Below are 18,222 nucleotides of genomic sequence, written 5' to 3' on the forward strand. Positions count from 1 at the left end.
TGCCTATTATTCTTTCATGCACAATCTTAAAGAACATTAGAACATCACCTATTTGCCACTTGAGTATATGTTAATCCTGGGATTAGACCAGAAAGACACTGATTCATTGATTCAATTGGTGTTTACTGATTTCAAACTCTGTGCTAGACACTGTCATAAAGAGAACTCTTGAGTCTGACAGTGGTCCTATCATTCATCTAAAACCTAGATGATAGTGACTGAGTATTTCTATAACTTAAATTGACCAAGTAGTCTAATGATATGCCAGAAACTGTTGTACAGTTTTGTGTAATCCCTTGGAAAGCTTGTGTGAGTGTACTCAGATTTCCTTTAGAGATTCACAAAATGATGTATTTTTCTTTTTCCTCAGGGCTTATCAACATACCTGCAGTGGCCCTTGGAATATTCTCTGGGGGGATAGTTATGAAAAAATTCAGAATCAGTGTGTGTGGAGCCGCAAAACTCTACTTGGGATCATCTGTCCTTGGGTACCTCCTATTCCTTTCCCTGTTCACTTTGGGCTGTGAAAACTCTGATGTGGCAGGACTAACCGTCTCCTACCAAGGGTATGTTCACTTATTGAGTTAATCTGAGGAGATGGGCTTGTTCAATCAAGTTAATTATCGATAGAGTTCCAAAATAAGATAGTTTACTTTTTAAGTATCATAAATATGAAAAGCAATTATTGTTTTATTGTGGAATAGTGGAAAATGCTCATGACACAGAAGCTGTTATTGTCACCAAAATCTCTCCTGTCTTTGAATCTGAATGTGTTAGAGAAATATAAAAAAAATCCACATCTTACTTTAGGGAAGCAACCTGACAATGGAAAATACAGTCCTTAAATATTGCCTTTGCCCATTTTTAGTGAAGTGACATTGTATTGGTTATTTAGCCTCAATTTTCCCATTTGAAAAATAGAAATAATAACTGCCTTTTAAGGTTTTGTAAGGCAAAAGCAAGGTAACATGTATGAAAGTGATTAGAACTTACCTGGCACAAAATAGATGTGCCCTACATGGAAACAACTCTGTATTTTTTTCTTTGATCACCTGGGTGACCAAAATGGTCTCTGTGCCATCCTTTATAGTCTCTCCTATTCAAATCAAGTGAAGTTTCAGAAGAGAATGGATATCCCAAAATCCAGTGACCCACATGCCAACTCTCCTTAGCTCTCTGAGGTTCTCTGAAAGAATATTTACTGATGCTTTCAGACCTAAGCCATCCTGAATGGGATGGGCGATTAGATTTTTTAGTTTCCAGAGTCTAAAGGCTGGATCTTGAAGAAACTATTTTCCCTTCCCTTTCAAGAGTCCTTGCTATCACTCTACCTCCAAGCATGTGTTCCCAGAGGCAGCTGTCTTCATTCTTCCACCTAGCTATATATTACTTAAAAAAAAAAATTATTGAGCTGCTGTGGTTTCCAGGCCAAACTCCCTGTTGTATCTGCCTGATTGCCTGTGGCCAACACTCCAGACACCATACTCTGTTTCCTGATGGTTCAGCTGCCTCTTGCATACTGCTTGCTCTCTAGCTCCCTTCCTGTGCTTCCTTCCACACTTAGCTACTGGTCTTGTGTCCATGTTCCAATCTCCATCACTTTAACCTGGTTTCTCCTGCTGTTAAGTGAACATCAATTATACATTTTGCCATCTAAAATGTCCAGGAAAATTAGTGAATGCAAAGTTCATATACCGTTACTTCTAGGAGTTATCAAAGCGATGTTAGACTCAACAGAGTGTAGTGTTGCCTTGGCAACAGTCAGCAATGCAGATTAAGAATGTCAGTCATAAACAGGAACTGCAAGAAGATTCTGGAGAGAGTAGAAGCCCTGAGCCATTTTTCACCGTCTCTATGATCCTCACGGTGGATCGACAGTGGTGAAGTGTTTTATATTTTGCAATTTAGAAAATACCTTAGCTTTTATTATCTCACTTCTAGCTTCAGATACCTTTTTTTGAGATAAGTTTTATTATCCTCGTTTAAAGGGAACTGGGCTTAGAAAGGTCAGTTTGTTTCCTCAAAGTATAATATTCTTTTTAAAACATTATGCTGTCTCAAAGCCAGAAGCAAACACATAAATGGACAGCAAAATTTTGAGGTTTACATTAAAATTAAACTCACATGATAAAAGATCAAATATTTTTAAACAAATAAAAATAATATACTCATTGGGTGAGTACTAGCCCTTGAAAGCAGTCACTTTGTAAGACTATAACTACACTGCAATAATGCTATCCTTGTTTAAAGCTCCTCTTTTGAAATTGCTTTCCATATTCTCAACAATGGCAAAGATTTAACCTTTAAGGACAGCTTTGTTATTGGAAGCAGCCAAAGAAATGGCAACATCACAGGGAAAATCTCTCCCCTCCCAGCATGACTATTTTGAAAGAAAAATCTTATTTGAGTATTAAGCATTCTGGCATATTTGATAAAACTCATCTTACAATTAAAATTTTAAATAATGACTCTACTGTCAAAACATCCTTCATAAAACATGTATGCAATTAATTTCTGCTTCAAAATTGCTCTAAGTGATCATTTTTAACTTATCTTGAGTAATAAAACATAATTGGCTTTATACAATACAACATGCTCTCCAGGGGTCATCCAGAGTTTCTCTGTTCCACAAAGCTGTTTTGGTTCTGGACATTCACCAGGAACACTATAGGCAAGTTTTAGATATGGTAATAGAAGAAATCTTTCTTCTGTAATGATGAGAGTAAGTCTGATGCAAGATAAGAATCTAGAATCCAGAGGCCTGGAAGGTTCTAATTCTGGGTTTGTCACTCACAAACACTGTGAATTTGAACAAATTGTCTGCCTACCTTGGACCTGACTTTCCTGATCTGCCCAATGAGAAGTTGCATAGGTTCTTTCAGCTCTAACTTTCTATGCTCAGCCCTATGGTATCCATAATGGCCTGATTCTAGGCTTTCAGAGACCCATATTTATACTTTCAGATACTGCAAAATAGTGTCAGTTAAAAATTGATGCCTTAGGGAAACCTCCTACACTGTTGGTGGGAATGTGAATTGGTGCAGCCACTATGGAGAACAATATGGAAGTTCCTTAAAGAACTAAGAATAGAGTTACCCTATGATTCAGCAATCCCACTCCCGGGCATATATCTAGAGGAAATTCTAATTTGAAAAGATACATGCACCCCAATGCTCATAACAGCACTATTTATAATAGCTAAGACATTGAAGTAACCTAAATGTCCACCAATAGATGACTGGATAAAGAAGATGTGGTATATACACACAATGGACTCAGCCATAAACAAGAATGAAATAATGCTATTTGCAGCAACATAGATGTACCTAGAGGTTATCATATTAAATAAAGTAAGTTAGACAGAGAAAGACAAATATCATATGATATCACTATATGTGGAATCTAAAAAAACAGATACAAATAAACTTATTTACAAACCAGAAACAGACTCAGACACAGAAAACAAACTATGGTTATCAAAGGGGGAAGGTGAGGGGGAAGGGATAAATTAGGAGTTCTGGATTAACATATATGCACTACTATATTTTAAATAGATAAACAATAAGAACCACAAGGAACTATATTCAATATGTCATAATAACCTACTATGGAAAATAATCTGAAAAAGAATATACAAATATATAACTGAATCACTTTGTTGTATGCCTGAAACTAACACAACATTGTAAATCAACTATACTTCAATTTTAAAAAGAAGAAAAATTAGGGAAGAGAAAAGGATGATGTATTCCTAGATGACTTCTCAGGAGACCTAGTTAAATACTCTTTCATTCTGTTAGAAGCATCTCAAAGGGTCTTTTGTTTTTGCATTTGAAGTGACCAAATCCAAAGCAGTTCTACGAGACGGAATAGCGTAAGAGTTTGTTCTTATATACAATAAGAATAAGGTCATAAATTGCTCTTAAAATTTACTTTGCTTTTTCCCTACCTTGTTAGCCATTTTCGTACATCTTTGCCTAGAAATAGATTGAAGATTCTGGAGTCAGTAGATATTAGTAAAAGCCATTAGCTAAGAATTGGATATGATGTGAAGCTGTAAACCTCTAAAGATAATTTTCAAGAGAAAGCTGTTTACTAGTGGATTCACATTTAATGATCAGAAGCTGACATTTCTGATGACAATTGTGTCTCCCAAAAGCAAACTTCATTGGCAGTGCCATTTGTATCACTCAAGAATATTGATTTTTGAAAATATTAGGGTGCTGCCTACTAAGAGGTAATATTTTATACCATTACATTTCTTTTCAGAACCAAACCTGTCTCTTATCATGAACGAGCTCTCTTTTCAGATTGCAACTCAAGATGCAAATGTTCAGAGACAAAATGGGAACCCATGTGTGGTGAAAATGGAATCACGTATGCATCGGCTTGTCTTGCTGGTTGTCAAACCTCCACCGGGAGTGGAAAGACTACTGTAAGAAATCTTTTCTAAAGTGTGTGCCCATGGCCCTGTGACAGTGCGTAACTATACAACCCTATGGGGGCCCAGGGACCAACCCAGGAGCAGACAACACTGGTAGAATGCCTGACTCTTACTCTGCCCCTTGTTCTTTTGTGTGGAGACAGGGAATAGAAGCCTCACTAGTAGAACTAGAACTGTTGGAAAAATTAGGGTAAGAATTAGAATAATCAAACAGGTTGGAGGAACTTTGCAATTATGAAATCTGGGTCTCTCATTTTGCTTGTAAGGAATATTACCCTAAAATGTGAAAGTCTCAGTTATAAGATCATATAAAGACATTTGCATTGGCATCCATCTCTCCTGAACCCATGACCGGTGGTCCTTGGAGGTTTTAGGGAGAGGAAAAATAGAGGCCAGTGTTAGGAAGTCTAGCCCAAAAGGTTTAGACCTAGGGGTCAAGGAGCCAATTGTGAGGAGGTTAATGGTTCTGGGACAGCTCTGCCAGAGCTATCAAGCCAATTCATGTCATGGTGAAAAGAATAGGTGGCTAGAATGAAGGGTTCCTGTAAGGTGTAAGAGGAAGAAGAGGTTGGAAATAGGTAGGAAACCAACTGTGAAGGATATTATGTTCTCGAATCATTAGCAGACTCATACTCTGAATCACACCTTTAGATCCTTGTCCCAAACATAGACTCTTCCTTATGCTCGCTGTGTATATGGTACAGTGGTCAGATGGCTTTCTACTCCTGGCTGATGAAATGTGCCAGTAACTGACGGCCCTTGAGGGCTGAAAATGAAACCACACATCTATTTACATATTCTTATCAACTAGATAAGAATGCTTAGGCAAACACTTCTGTAGACACAGATTCATGCTTGTTAAATTTTTCTCTGTTTATTATTATTTTATTCAGAGGAGAAAGGATTGGTCTCTAGCAACAATGCATACAACCACCCACCCATCTGAAATCTGAGTTTTTGCCCTTCCTCCCTCTTCTTCCTTTTCCCCTTTCCTTTCCCTCCTCCCCAACTTTGGCCACTACTCTTTGGCCCAAACTGCTTGAAGGTTTTCCTTAACCAGAGTTTTCATTTACTGAAAACACTGCATTCCAGGGACTGATTGAGGTGCTTTAAAAACAAAATTGCATCTAAACATCATGATCCTCAAGTGACTGTGTATTATTTTACTTAGTTCCCTCACATGAGAACTGAAGCACTGAGATACAAGGGACCTGCCTTAACTGCCATATCTAGTGGGGCCAAGTAAGGATTCAAAGCTGTTTAGCTGACAGTTAAAAAATATACATACACACAAACCTATATTGCTACTCTTCCTTGAAAAAGAAGTGCCATTTTTACTTCATTTTTTATCAAAAAATTTACAAGTTCTTCTGTAATAAAAATGACAACTCATCAAATATATACACATTCATACATGAAATTTACAGAAATAAACTGATGAGTGCTTATGAAAGTTGCCTCTCCATGATTTAGTTGAGTTTTATTACTCAGATTTTTTCCCCTCTCATAACCACTATAAATTCTGTCATATCTTCAAATTGTGCACATTTAATACATTTTTATTGAGCGCCTAAAGTGAGGGCCTTTTGATAGGCTTAGATGGACCTTGATGACAAAGCAGTTTCTGCCAGAGGTTACATTTTAGTGGCGATATGCAGTTTAAAATGAAATGATTATATAATCAGAGAAGAAGGAATAAGCACTGCGAGGAAAACGTAAGTTAGAAGAAAAGTGTGGAGAGATGGAAGTATCCTATTATTTTTAGTGGAAGTATCATATTGTTTTTTGCTTTTTTTTGGCAGGAGGAGGTAATTTGGTTTGTTTGTTTGTTTGTTTATTAACAGAGGTACTGGGGATTGAACCCAGGACCTGGTGCATGCTAAGCATGAGCTCTACCACTGAGCTGTATTCCCTCCCCTCTGAGGTTTTATTTTGAGTGGGTGGTCATGGAGGCTCCCTTTAATGAAATATCTGAGCAGAGACCTGAAGTGTGTGTTCTAGCCATGGAACTCTCCAGAACTGCCCAGCAGAGGAAACAGAAAGGCCATGAGGCCTGGGTAAACTCACCATGGCAGTGGGAACTCACCATGGCAGTGGGAACCCATGTGTGTAGCTGAAGTAGAGGGAGAGGAGGAAGACCACTGAGTGATGAGATGAGAGCGGGATTCAGGAGTTGCCTCATGGATGGTGTGTAAGCCGTTATAAGGATGTGGGATTTTAGACACGTACAATGAGAAGCCATTGGAAGGCTGAGAATGGTGATGCAACGTGACTGCCATTTTTAAAGGCTCACTTTGGCCACCGTGGGAAACACACTATAGCTGGGTTAGAATAGAAAGATGTTTTTGCAATAATCAAGGCAAGAAAAAAATGGCAGCTTAAACTTAGAAGTAGTAGAGAAGATAAGGTACTGTTAGATTTGGTGGGATTTACTCCGAGATTGTTCTGTAGGATCAATAGTTTGTAAACCATCTGCTCTTTGGATATGGAAATGTTATCTCCAGATTCCATTTCGCTTGATAAACTCTTAACACAGAAAAATAAAAGCGTATCTCCCCATTTTTATATAATAAATGTATATTATACTGTAAAAGTCTTTAAAAATAAGTATTTCTCTTTAATTTTATTTAAAAGTTACCTCAATAATTGGATTTTTCCCTGCTGCATTTCAGATATTTTACAACTGCACCTGTGTGGGAATTGCAGCCTCAAAATCAGGAAATTCTTCAGGCATGGTGGGAAGATGTCAAAAAGATAATGGATGTCCCAAAATGTTTCTCTATTTCCTTATCATTTCAGTCATCACGTCCTATACTTTGTCTCTAGGCGGCATACCTGGATATATATTGCTTCTGAGGTGAACATGGATTCTCCCTGCCCCGATTTTAATATAAGGCATACTGTAATCATTCAGAGCAATGACCTCAAATTCTATTCTGTGGAATCATTATCATTTTTATACAAAAATGTGGTTGAACAGAAGTTTCTCGATCGTAATATAATTTACACTTGAACATTTTTTACTGACTCTCTTACAGATCTCTACAAAAAAATCTATATAAACTCAAATTTTAATATTAGCTTTGTAATAAGTATTCTCAGTGATGAATTTTTCCTCCTAATTGAATTAGTGTTGCAAATATTCCTCTTATACAACTGTTGAAAATAACCTAAAAATATGACAAATTTGGATAAATTAAGCATGAAAAATCAAATTTTGTTGGAAACTAATCTTTTATGAGATGAATTAGGTGATTTTTAAATTAATTCATATATCAAAGGATGAATATTAAGTTTTTCTAAAATGAAACTAATATTCAATATGAATAATATGAAATAAATATTGCAAATATCTTTAATTTCCCACAGTTTACATGATAGAAATTGATCAGGAAAGCTCAACAGAAAATAGGACCTAACATCCACAAATCTGTTTTTTAATAAAAGCATTTAAGGAGAACATGAGAACATGAGATACTGGTGTTCTCAAATGGGAGCATGGGTTTGTGGAAAAGAACTGCCCCAGAGTCTGCAGACCAGACCAGGATTCTTCTTGGTCACCTATTTATTCAACATTGTTTTATATTGTGCCAAGTAGTCACCTGGGCCAAGTGAATAATCAGCTACAAGATCAACCAGGCTACCAGAAGAATTTCCCTCTCCACCAGTCCCTCAAATGAACCATGCTTTATTTTGATGTCAGAAGGAAATGTCCTTTGTTTGAAGGAGAAAACTGTAATTTTTGACTCTTTTAAAGCAGAGACTAAATGAGGAACTTATTACCATGGTTAACACTCAACAGTTATTATCCTCATGATTATTACAATTAAAATCTACCAGCTAACCCACCAGTTAAAGCTACATAGTCATATTAAGAATGCTCTTGTTATTTTAGGTATCCTTGTACTTGGCTGGTAAATTCAGGTCCCCACTACTGAGCAAAAACACTTAGCATGCCACAGTGATTCTGACTGTATCAACTCAGATCAATATGGTCTTGAGCTTTTTCAGACTAAAACCCACCTATTTTATAGGCTATTAATCTTTTATTGTACCTCAAATTCTTACAATATCTTAGAATTTGTTTTCTTGTGAATCTTAGTTATTTCACTGATTAAACGTGATTTTACTTTACTCAACACCATTTGAATATGTCTAGTAAGGGTGGTTTATCTTTTAGAAATATTAACTATAAAAATCCTTGATGAATTGAATACAATGGACCATGGCTTTTACATAATTTGCCTCCCTTGTGCTGAAACTGTAGTGGATTCTCCATCAATGCTACTTGAATTCTAACATCATTTCATGTGTGTTCAGTATATTATTACTGATATTACTATTTGCTTTAATGAACTAAATTTTTTGTAATAGTGCTTTTGTTGTTTATAGGTGCATTAAGCCACAACTTAAGTCTTTTGCCCTGGGTATCTACACATTAGCAGTAAGAGTTCTTGGTAAGTATACTCTGTCCTTTAATTACAGTAGCCATCACAAGTGTATTTTGAATACTTTTCTAAATATTTTTACAGAATTATTACACATAACTCAATGATATAGGCAGTTAGGATCCTGTTTTTTATATTTTCTTCCTTCATTTCTTCCTTTCTTCCCTCATTCCTTTACTTCTCTCTTCCCTCTTTCCAGAAATTTTGAGGACCAATGATATACCCATGATAAAGTGATTTTATGAGAATGACATTTCTTATTTAACAGTCTTGTCTCGTCCAGCACTGGTAAAGTGTCCAAAAATCCAATGCTGTTATGAAAAAGCCCTTTGAGAAGAAAGCAAAAAATGAATCATTAAGAAAAGCTGAAGTCTAAATATATTTTTTTCAGTTATTCAGTGGAAGGAATTCTTTTGAGCTACTCTCAGTGCTACGATATGTCATTTGGTAGAAAGATAAGATTCAAACAATCAAAACAGCGTAGATTTGAGGTCATGATTTTTCAAACGTAACTGGAATTTTTTTTTCTGACTACCATACATTTCAATATTCATTTGTTACAACCCACAGAAAACAGAGTGAGTAAGTCAGATAAACTTTATTGCAGAGTTTATATTCTAAAGATGAAAGTGAAACAATCATAAATATTCCACTGTAATTTGACAGAGAGTGATTACCTGGGAGAAAAACAAATCCAGAGCTTTAAATAAATGTGGCTTAGATAGACCTTGCTATAAAATGGATATAAGTGAAGATATAACATAATCCTGATAAAACCGGGAAAAAACAAAAATGGAGATTTATGCCATCATGGCTAGCTCTAATTCAACAACATAAAATCAGAGATTATGTAGAAAAATATCAGACTATTGAGCTTAAAGTACATCCCTGGCTGGAATTAGTCTACAGCTCTGGGAAACATAGATATAACCTGGAGTGTGAAAAAAAGATCTCAAGTAAAATAAATATTCATAAAGTTGATTCCATAAAAATAAAAATGTACTTGAAAATGACAAAAATACTACAAGGCAAATGAAAAACTGGGAACAATTGTTTTTCAATCTGTATAACAGACAAGGGGCTAATACCCTTATGATAAAGCTCCTAAATGCTGAGAACAAAAAGACCAACACCAAAGGGAAAAGGGGGTAAAAAATATGAGCAATCATTTCATGGAAAAATAAATGTAAATACCTCTTAATATATAAAAAGATGGTTAAGGCCGCTCATAATAAGAAGAGTATGATTAAAACTATTACTAAGATACAGATTCTACTTAACAGATTGGCAAATTGCCAAATGTTGTTCATCATGTATTACAGTACAAACAGAAAATAAAGTTATACATTGCTGTTGTGAAAATTATACTATTTATGGGGAGGGGTATTTGGCAAAAATTAATAAAATTTACATATAGATTTGTCTTTTGACCTAGCAATCCCTCTTCTATGAAGTGGTCCCAAAAATTTGCTGGCAAAAGGATGAAGTATGTCTAATCTTAGGGACGTCCAATCACTGTGGCATTATTTATAATAGCAAAAGACTGCAGGCAGTCTTAAATGCCCACCAGTATGAGATGGGTTACATGAACTATAGAAAACCCACATAATGGAATACTATGCAGCTGTGAGTACAAATGAGGAACTCTCTCTCTCTAATGTCACCAAGTTTACTTGTCAGTACTTGGTGCCATAACAGAACACCCTGGACTGAGGGGCTTAAAAACAGAAATCTAGTTTCTCATAGTTCTGAACACTGTGAAATTCAGATCACAATGCCAGCAGGGTCGGTGTCGAGGGAGACCTCTTCTGCCTGATTTGTAGATGGCCACCTTCTCGCTGTGCCTTCATATGACCTTTCCTCTGTGCACATGTGGAGAGTGAGAGAGAGATCTTTGGTGTCTCTTTCTTTTCTTATAAGGACACCAGTCCTATCAGATTAGGGTCCCACCCTTATGACCTCATTTAACCTTAATTATCTCCTTAATTAATTTGTTTCCACATGCACTCACATTGGGGGTTAGGGCTTCAACATACGAATTTTGGAGGGACGTGATTCAGTTGATAATACCAAGTAATTTCCAGGATATGCTACTAAGTGAAAGAAAGCAAAATGTAGAGCAATGTTTATCATATGATGCATTTGGAGTAAGTATAGAAAAGTGGAAATATTATACACACACACAAAGGTATTTGCTCTTGTTTTAACAAAGACACAATGGAAGCATAAACTAAAAACAAATAATTTTTAAAAAGGTTGCCACTAAGGAAGAAAGGAAAGAAGGGAGAGAGAACAGGATGGAAATGAGACTTTGTAAATGTAACTGTTGTATAATTTTCAATTTGAAATCATGCCAAGATTTCATATAATTTAAAACGATTAAATTAAGAGAACCAAAGAAATTCTTAAAACAAACCAAAACTAACTATATATTATATAGGTGATATAACCGTACAGAAAAAAACTTTAAACTACTACATAAAAATAGAATTATTACTAAATCCCCATAGCTTCACTACATTTTATAGTTTGTCATTAATACTAACTTTGGTATTGTTATCTTGAAACTATTATACATTTTAAGATAAAGTAAGATATTACGTTAATACTACTAGGAACCAATATTTTCAGCATAATGGAAAAGGGACAAAAGCATAAAATAAATAATTAAAGAAAAACTCTTTCTTAATGTAAATTTAAAGTGTTAATATGAACTCATATTGTTTTATTTTTAAATAATGTGTATTTTATAACTCTGTCTCCTGGAAAATCTAGACTCTGTGTAACCCAGGAGAAATGAGCACCTATAGCAATGAGTCTGTGGTATCTAAATATCATTCCTCAAGAGAGAAGCCATAGCACCTTGGAGAAGTGACCAAGGTCTATGGCAGAAAATGCATAGGATGATTATGCGACAACTTTTGTGTGGTATAGTGAGAAAACTATCAATGGGATATGTTAGAAGGACACAGGACATATCTGAGGAGTTGGCTTCAGGTGAGATAACCTGAAAATACTACTATAAGAATAATACATAATAATATTATATTAATTAATATACAATACAAATAATATGCTATATTAACATATAGTATATTAATAATTGTAATAGTTGCAGTGTCTTAAAATACATTGAATATATATGAAGACATAAATTTGTAATGATACTTAAATAATTTTGGAGAACACTGGGACACCAACTCATTATTCTTAAAGTTGATAAAGGGAAAAATAGAGCCTTTATCCTACCTTCCCTCTACTAATTATATTTCCTTTTTTGTGTGTTTTTGTACCAATTGTATTTCAAAGTAACCAAATAAATAGTCATGAGGGAAAATTCTCTTTTATAGAAAAATCCTAAATGATTTGTACACAAGGAATAACATCTTTTAAAAAAATCCTTGTTTTGCAACCTCATCGAGATTTGCTAAAAGCTATAGGTGAAAACGGATGAAAGACTTGATAACGGAGGGCACAGCCCCATTTTGACACTACTAAGAGCATCAAGCAGGTGACCCAGTCCAGGACACAGAGAACCACCTGTGTCTTGTTCCTGCCTGACTCTAGGCAAGAGCTAACTCCCGGGTGACTGGAAACGTGAAGGACAGGGGAACAAATTAAACGATGCTGTGAAGAAGCAATCAGTCAAATAAAGACTGTGGCACATTCTACAAGACAAATGTTTTTCTTCAAAAATTATTAGTATGAAAAAAAAGTTGGGGAGGAAGCAGCTATAAAGAGTCATCAACTAAATGTGTTCATCTGGGTTGAATCCTGATTAGACTGAAACAACTCTAAAACAATGCCTTGAAGACATTCAGAAAATTTGAATGTGGATTTTTGTTAGGATTAAAGAATTATTATAAAATGTGTTATGTGTTAAATGTCATAGTGGTACATTTTTTAAATGTCATCAGTTAGAGATGTGTTCCAAAATACATCTAAGGGAAATGACATGATGTCTGAGGTATCTCTTAAAATATTAAAAAAAAAAAAAAGTTTCTGGATGGGGGCTGGGCTGCGGGACTGGAGAGAAACACAGGAATGGCAAAATATTAATTATTGTTAAAGTTAGTAATGGTACATGAGATTTCATTATATCATCCTCTCCAATTTTGTAAATGTTTGAAACTTTGACACGTAAATTTTAAAACATAAGAAGATGGCAAATATTGGAATCTTGAGGACCACCTTCAGATTATTAAAACTAATGTAGTTAGTTACAATCTAAAGGTTTTTAAGTGGGCAAATAATCTATTTAGTTGGATATAGATATAGAGAGAAATTTTATTTAAGGCATCAAATAATCCAAATTGATCATTAGATATAGTTATCTAAGTGATCTTCTTGCTCACAGGATTTTATGCAAAATAGGGTCGTTTACTTCTTTCTTGAATCTGGAATCCTTCTCTTCCTGGTACAGAGAGGACAGACCCTTGCAAATGATTCCCTTTGTAAATGTACATTTTCCTTACAAAAGGGAAACTTGAGCTCTGTCTTCAGAGCTTCTCCTACGTCTTCTGTTTCTCAAAATAATCTTTATACCAGAGCCGTATTTTGGGGTAGCATATTCTGGTCTCCTACAGATGCCCTGTTATCTCCAATGCAGGAATTTTGGGACTGAATGTGGTTCCTGATAATCATTCATTACAGACTAGCCAAAACGATATGCATATATGTTGAGTAGCAATTATCTGTTTTTCTTACAGCAGGAATCCCAGCTCCCGTATATTTTGGAGTTTTGATTGATACTTCATGCCTCAAATGGGGATTTAAAAGATGTGGAAGTAGAGGATCCTGCAGATTGTATGATTCAAATGCTTTTAGGTACTGTATCAAACCTGTTCCCACATCTCACTGTGACAACATCCCAGGTTTACGCAATGCAACTGGCACTAAAAATCCTAGTGGAGTTTCATTGCTTGTAAGCAAAAGGATAGTCTAATAAAGAAGTGTGTTCTGTTTTATAGAGTAATTCTATTATTATTTACTTGGCAAGATTTTTCATTTTTTTCTCCATTCTTAATCTTGACTCCCATTTTAAATGAATAATCATTTGAAAAATATATGACACAAGATTTCAGAATATAGTAGAATTTTGAAAGTTTATGCACGCAAGTGAGTAATTCCCTGAAACTCAGAAGCATTTAAATTTAGGTCACATTTGGGGTTTAATTCTATTCTTTTTCAAACTGAGCCAAACTGTCCCATTTACGTCAGATATAATCCCCCTGGGCAAGAGTTGGATTTGGCTCTAAATCTGTCCGGCTTTTCTTGCCAAACTGATGTTCAATTATTCCAGTACTTGAAATGCATAAAAGTAAAAGGTTTTCTCTGTGTGTGTGAGTGTGTATGGGGTTGAGGGGCATGGTTTTTCACTATGGTATCATTCAGTTCAATTCATCAAACATTTAGTCCCCTTATTGCTTAAAGCAATGCTTCAATGGCTTAAAAGCAAGAAGGATTTTTTTTTTAATGTACAAGCTGAGTACTCCCTAGAGAAATAAGCTTGGTGCTGAACCGTATAAGCTGGAAGCTGGATGTGAATTGAGCCGACCATCTCAGATAAGTTCGTTTGATTTAACAGGCTTTGATGTTATGTGAGAAATTTATTTTGGCCTTTGAAAGGGACCTGAACTATGAGAAAAATTTACACTTTATTCACATTTACTAAGGCTTTATTTACTTTAATGTAAAGACAGTGTAACTCAATGAGAGACTATGAGTGTGAGTACAAGGTAACCAGCATGAATCAATGTGTCCTTTCAAACTTTCGTGTCTTATGAGAGAATGCAGAACTAAAGTCTTCTCATGGAAGAAACTGATTCAAACCTCTGGTTTGTTCTTAAGTCTACTCTACGGAGAGTTCTGACTTCCCCCTAACATTGCTTCTTGCAGTTCTTCTGAGGAAGTGAATTTGGGCAAGTTTCGAGGGTAGGGTAACCACATAATTTATCATTCAAACCTGGATACTTCTGAGAGTGAAAGGGGGCACTATTAAAAATTACACTGGGACAACACTAGCATAAGCTGAGACTGTTCTGGGCAAACAGAGATATAGTCACTTGGTCTAGGGAATAATTTACAGAGAGGATGGAACTGATTATATAATTAGCAGTAATTGAAAATGGTGGGACTACTAAAAAAATTGCTTTATATTAGCTCACTGCCTTCAATAGTCTATCGAATGTTCACAGAAAGGCCTTTTCTAGCCACTGAATCTGCATCCTTAAAGAAAACCATTCTCATGATGATTTTATTGATATTGATTGATTTCATTGACATTGATATTTATTGAGTGATATGACTTTACTGTTATATTTTATTTAAAGTTGGACAGTCACAATAACTAAGACTGAAATTCTCTCTTCTAGGCACATGTATCTGGGACTAACCATGATGCTTGGCACAGTGTCCATTTTCCTAAGCACTGCAGTACTTTTCACTTTACAGAAAAACTATGTCTCAAAACATAGAAGCTTCAGAACCAAGAGAGAAAGAACAATGGGGTCTACAAGAATCAGGAAGGAAAATTTTACTACAAGTGATCACTTGCTGCAACCCAGCTACTGGCCAGGCAAGGAAACGCAGCTTTAGAAAAATGATGACTTCAAGCCATTTTTTCTAATTTCTGGAAATTCTGCAAACAAAATTTTAATGAAAAGGTATAAATCCTTTCTCCTTTCAAAAAATGTCTAATACCTAGTATCAAAAACAAAGTAAAGTACCTGATAAAAAATATAATTAATTATGTTATAGAAGATATAGAGGGTAAAGTTAATCTTAAACCATTTAATTTATAAATAAATTCCTTACATTATTTACTCATTCTGCTTAATTTTGCTGGCACCCATTGATATATTAGCTGTATTCCAAGTAGAACAACTTATCCCTCTAGTTTAATGACTATGTGTAAAGTAATTACTAAGCTGAGATACTTGTCCAGGATAAGAGAATACATGAAAAAAAAATTAAACCATGTCTTAGCCTCCTTCAAATATCACCTTAATGGAGGAATATTTTATCTTAAGCTCCTCTTTTGTTTTGAAATACAGTAATTGATATAGAAATGTATAGAGGCAAATGATCTTGGGGGATTTGAATTTTGGATAATTAGCTCTTCTCCAGTTCATTACATGTACATTATGTGTGAGAGTTTAAGTAACCATAGTTGGAAAATAATAAAATTAATATTAACATGATTTATTGTCCTTCTGTGAGTTCCACAGAGTAAAAAAAACATTGATAAATACAATACTGCCCATATCTTAATGTATGTAAGCAACTCCAGTCTTATACATATGACATGGTCCTAAAGCATCTTTGAAAGCTGAATTTCTGAAAGTCTACAATAAGCTTAGATATTATAACAGGAATGCAGAGTGACAGGCTGAGTGATGGTGTGGTAGCTTTTGGTGCTCTACCTGGCACCTGTCATGGGGCCTGCGGGGGCTGCCACTGGGACAGCCTGCCAGACAGTTCTCTGTTTCTCTGCAACTGAAGAAATCAAGGCGTTTCCTCTTCCCTGGCTTCCTGGTCCTGCTCTGACTAGAACTAGTGGGTTCTGCAGTCCATCATCATGAACCTTCAGCTCTGTTAGGTTCTGGGTTTTTCTTCCTCCCCCACAGCTACATCCTTAAGAGGGGCCTGGCCCCTTGCAAGAAAAGCAGACTTAGGTAGATTCCCCTCAGTGGAGTCTTAGAATTAGACCACAATTCTACGCAGCCTGTAGAACAAACAAACAGGGTAATCCCTACAAGGAGTCCTTCTGAGATATTTCTTGGGAGCCTATGTCCAACAAGAAGGTCCAGCTCAAAAATGCAGATTTACTCACACAGTGGAAGGATCAAAAAGCACACACAAAAGGGTTTACAGTTTTAAAAATTTTTTCCTTATTTCCAGTACTGAGAATATGAATTAAAAAAAAAAAGAAAAAGAAAAAGAAAAAAAACCTGGAGATGGAAAGGCTGGTGATGGGAGGGCAGAGAAAATTTCCTTTAAATATGTATTAGTTTTGTCATTTGATTTGAATTGGTGATGCAAGATTATTTTATATTTTGCTATTTTTTAAAAAATTAAAATAGACTCATTTTGTTTCTAGCAGGTCTACTTCAGACCTGCTGCTGCTGTGCTAATTTGTGGGCAGAAATCCTTTTTTGTCATCTCAGTATCAGCCCTGCCCATAACAAATATTTACTGAATGGGTGAGTGAGTACGCTAGTCAAGAGTTTCCTTTGTGGAGATGTAATTAAAATTCAAGTTCCTCATCCTGTCTCCCACATCCTCTTTATTTTTTCAAAGCTTTTTGTAGCAACATCCTGAAAAATAACTTCTTTGCAAGTAAATTTCTAAACAGACTCCTATCCAATGTACTCCTGAATAACTTGAAAAATAAAACTTGGCATAAAGGATATTTAAGTGATTTTTTTTTCATAAAAGCACTGACTGTCAATGAAAAGGAAGCATATTTTTATGCATAATCTTTAATCAACAGTGGAATTACATATACTAAATTCAGTTGTATGGCATATGAGAGTATCATTTAGTGGCAAATTGAATTTACTAAAAGGAACCTTGATATTTTAGATGAGTAAATTCATTTGACAGAAGTAAGCAGGCTTTTTATGCCTCGGAAAGCACATGATTAATTTTTTTTTATGACAAGTCAAACCCCATTTCAGAGGTCAAAAAATTCCCTCAACCACAGAGCCAAACATCAGAGGTAAGGTCTTGACAGATGTGTGGGACCCACGATTGCTGCACAGTCAATGGGCCACTTTATTTGCTTATTATACAGTCATGAGCCCAAGGGGGGACCAGCACCTTGAATGAACATCTGATTCACTATAACCTTCAGACAGATAGCGTTTCAGCAATATGAGTGTATAAATGGAGTGACTTAAATTGAATGACTTCCCCCAAGGCGGAGGTAGTTCAAACTAATGCTGGGTTCTGCCATTGCATCATGATGCCTCTCAAGTAGATAATAAAAACAAACAATCTGAAACCTCTAAAAACAGGTGGGAGGACTTTTGTGACCAGGAGCATTTAAGAAATCTCCACTTACTATAAATGCATACACTCAGACATAAAAGGAAATTGAAAGAACACGTTGACTGTAACATATATTTGAGAATAATTTTTATAATTGTTGTAACAACTATTATGTACAATTAATATTAAGCACTCTCTTTATTCGTGCTAAGTGCTTTAGACACATTGTCTCAATTTCAAAGATCAAAATAACCTTATGTATCAGGTGTAAGTACTGATACTTAGAGGAAGAAACTGAAGCTTAGAGAGTTTTAGGGACTCTTCCAAAGCCACCAA

General features: G+C 35.5%; 1 protein-coding gene and 1 long non-coding RNA gene across 7 annotated transcripts in view; one reads left to right on the forward strand and one right to left on the reverse strand.

Annotated features, from left to right (window-relative positions):
* Positions 1 to 16,094, forward strand: part of SLCO1C1 (solute carrier organic anion transporter family member 1C1) — a 50,987-nt gene extending 34,893 nt beyond the window's left edge. For all 6 annotated transcript variants that reach the window (XM_031444012.2, XM_064479088.1, XM_064479087.1 and 3 more), the window contains 6 exons: positions 371 to 566; positions 4,270 to 4,435; positions 7,117 to 7,301; positions 8,837 to 8,901; positions 13,602 to 13,719; positions 15,267 to 16,094. In XM_031444012.2, the coding sequence (XP_031299872.1) occupies positions 371 to 566; positions 4,270 to 4,435; positions 7,117 to 7,301; positions 8,837 to 8,901; positions 13,602 to 13,719; positions 15,267 to 15,489 (953 nt within the window). In that variant the 3' untranslated portion in view covers positions 15,490 to 16,094. The remainder of the gene's footprint in view (positions 1 to 370; positions 567 to 4,269; positions 4,436 to 7,116; positions 7,302 to 8,836; positions 8,902 to 13,601; positions 13,720 to 15,266) is intronic.
* Positions 1 to 18,222, reverse strand: part of LOC105096492 (uncharacterized) — a 68,386-nt gene that overhangs the window by 7,380 nt on the left and 42,784 nt on the right. The gene's annotated exons all lie outside the window — the stretch shown is intronic.

The sequence above is a fragment of the Camelus dromedarius genome, chromosome 25, assembly GCF_036321535.1.
Source record: "Camelus dromedarius isolate mCamDro1 chromosome 25, mCamDro1.pat, whole genome shotgun sequence".
NCBI lineage: Eukaryota > Metazoa > Chordata > Mammalia > Artiodactyla > Camelidae > Camelus > Camelus dromedarius.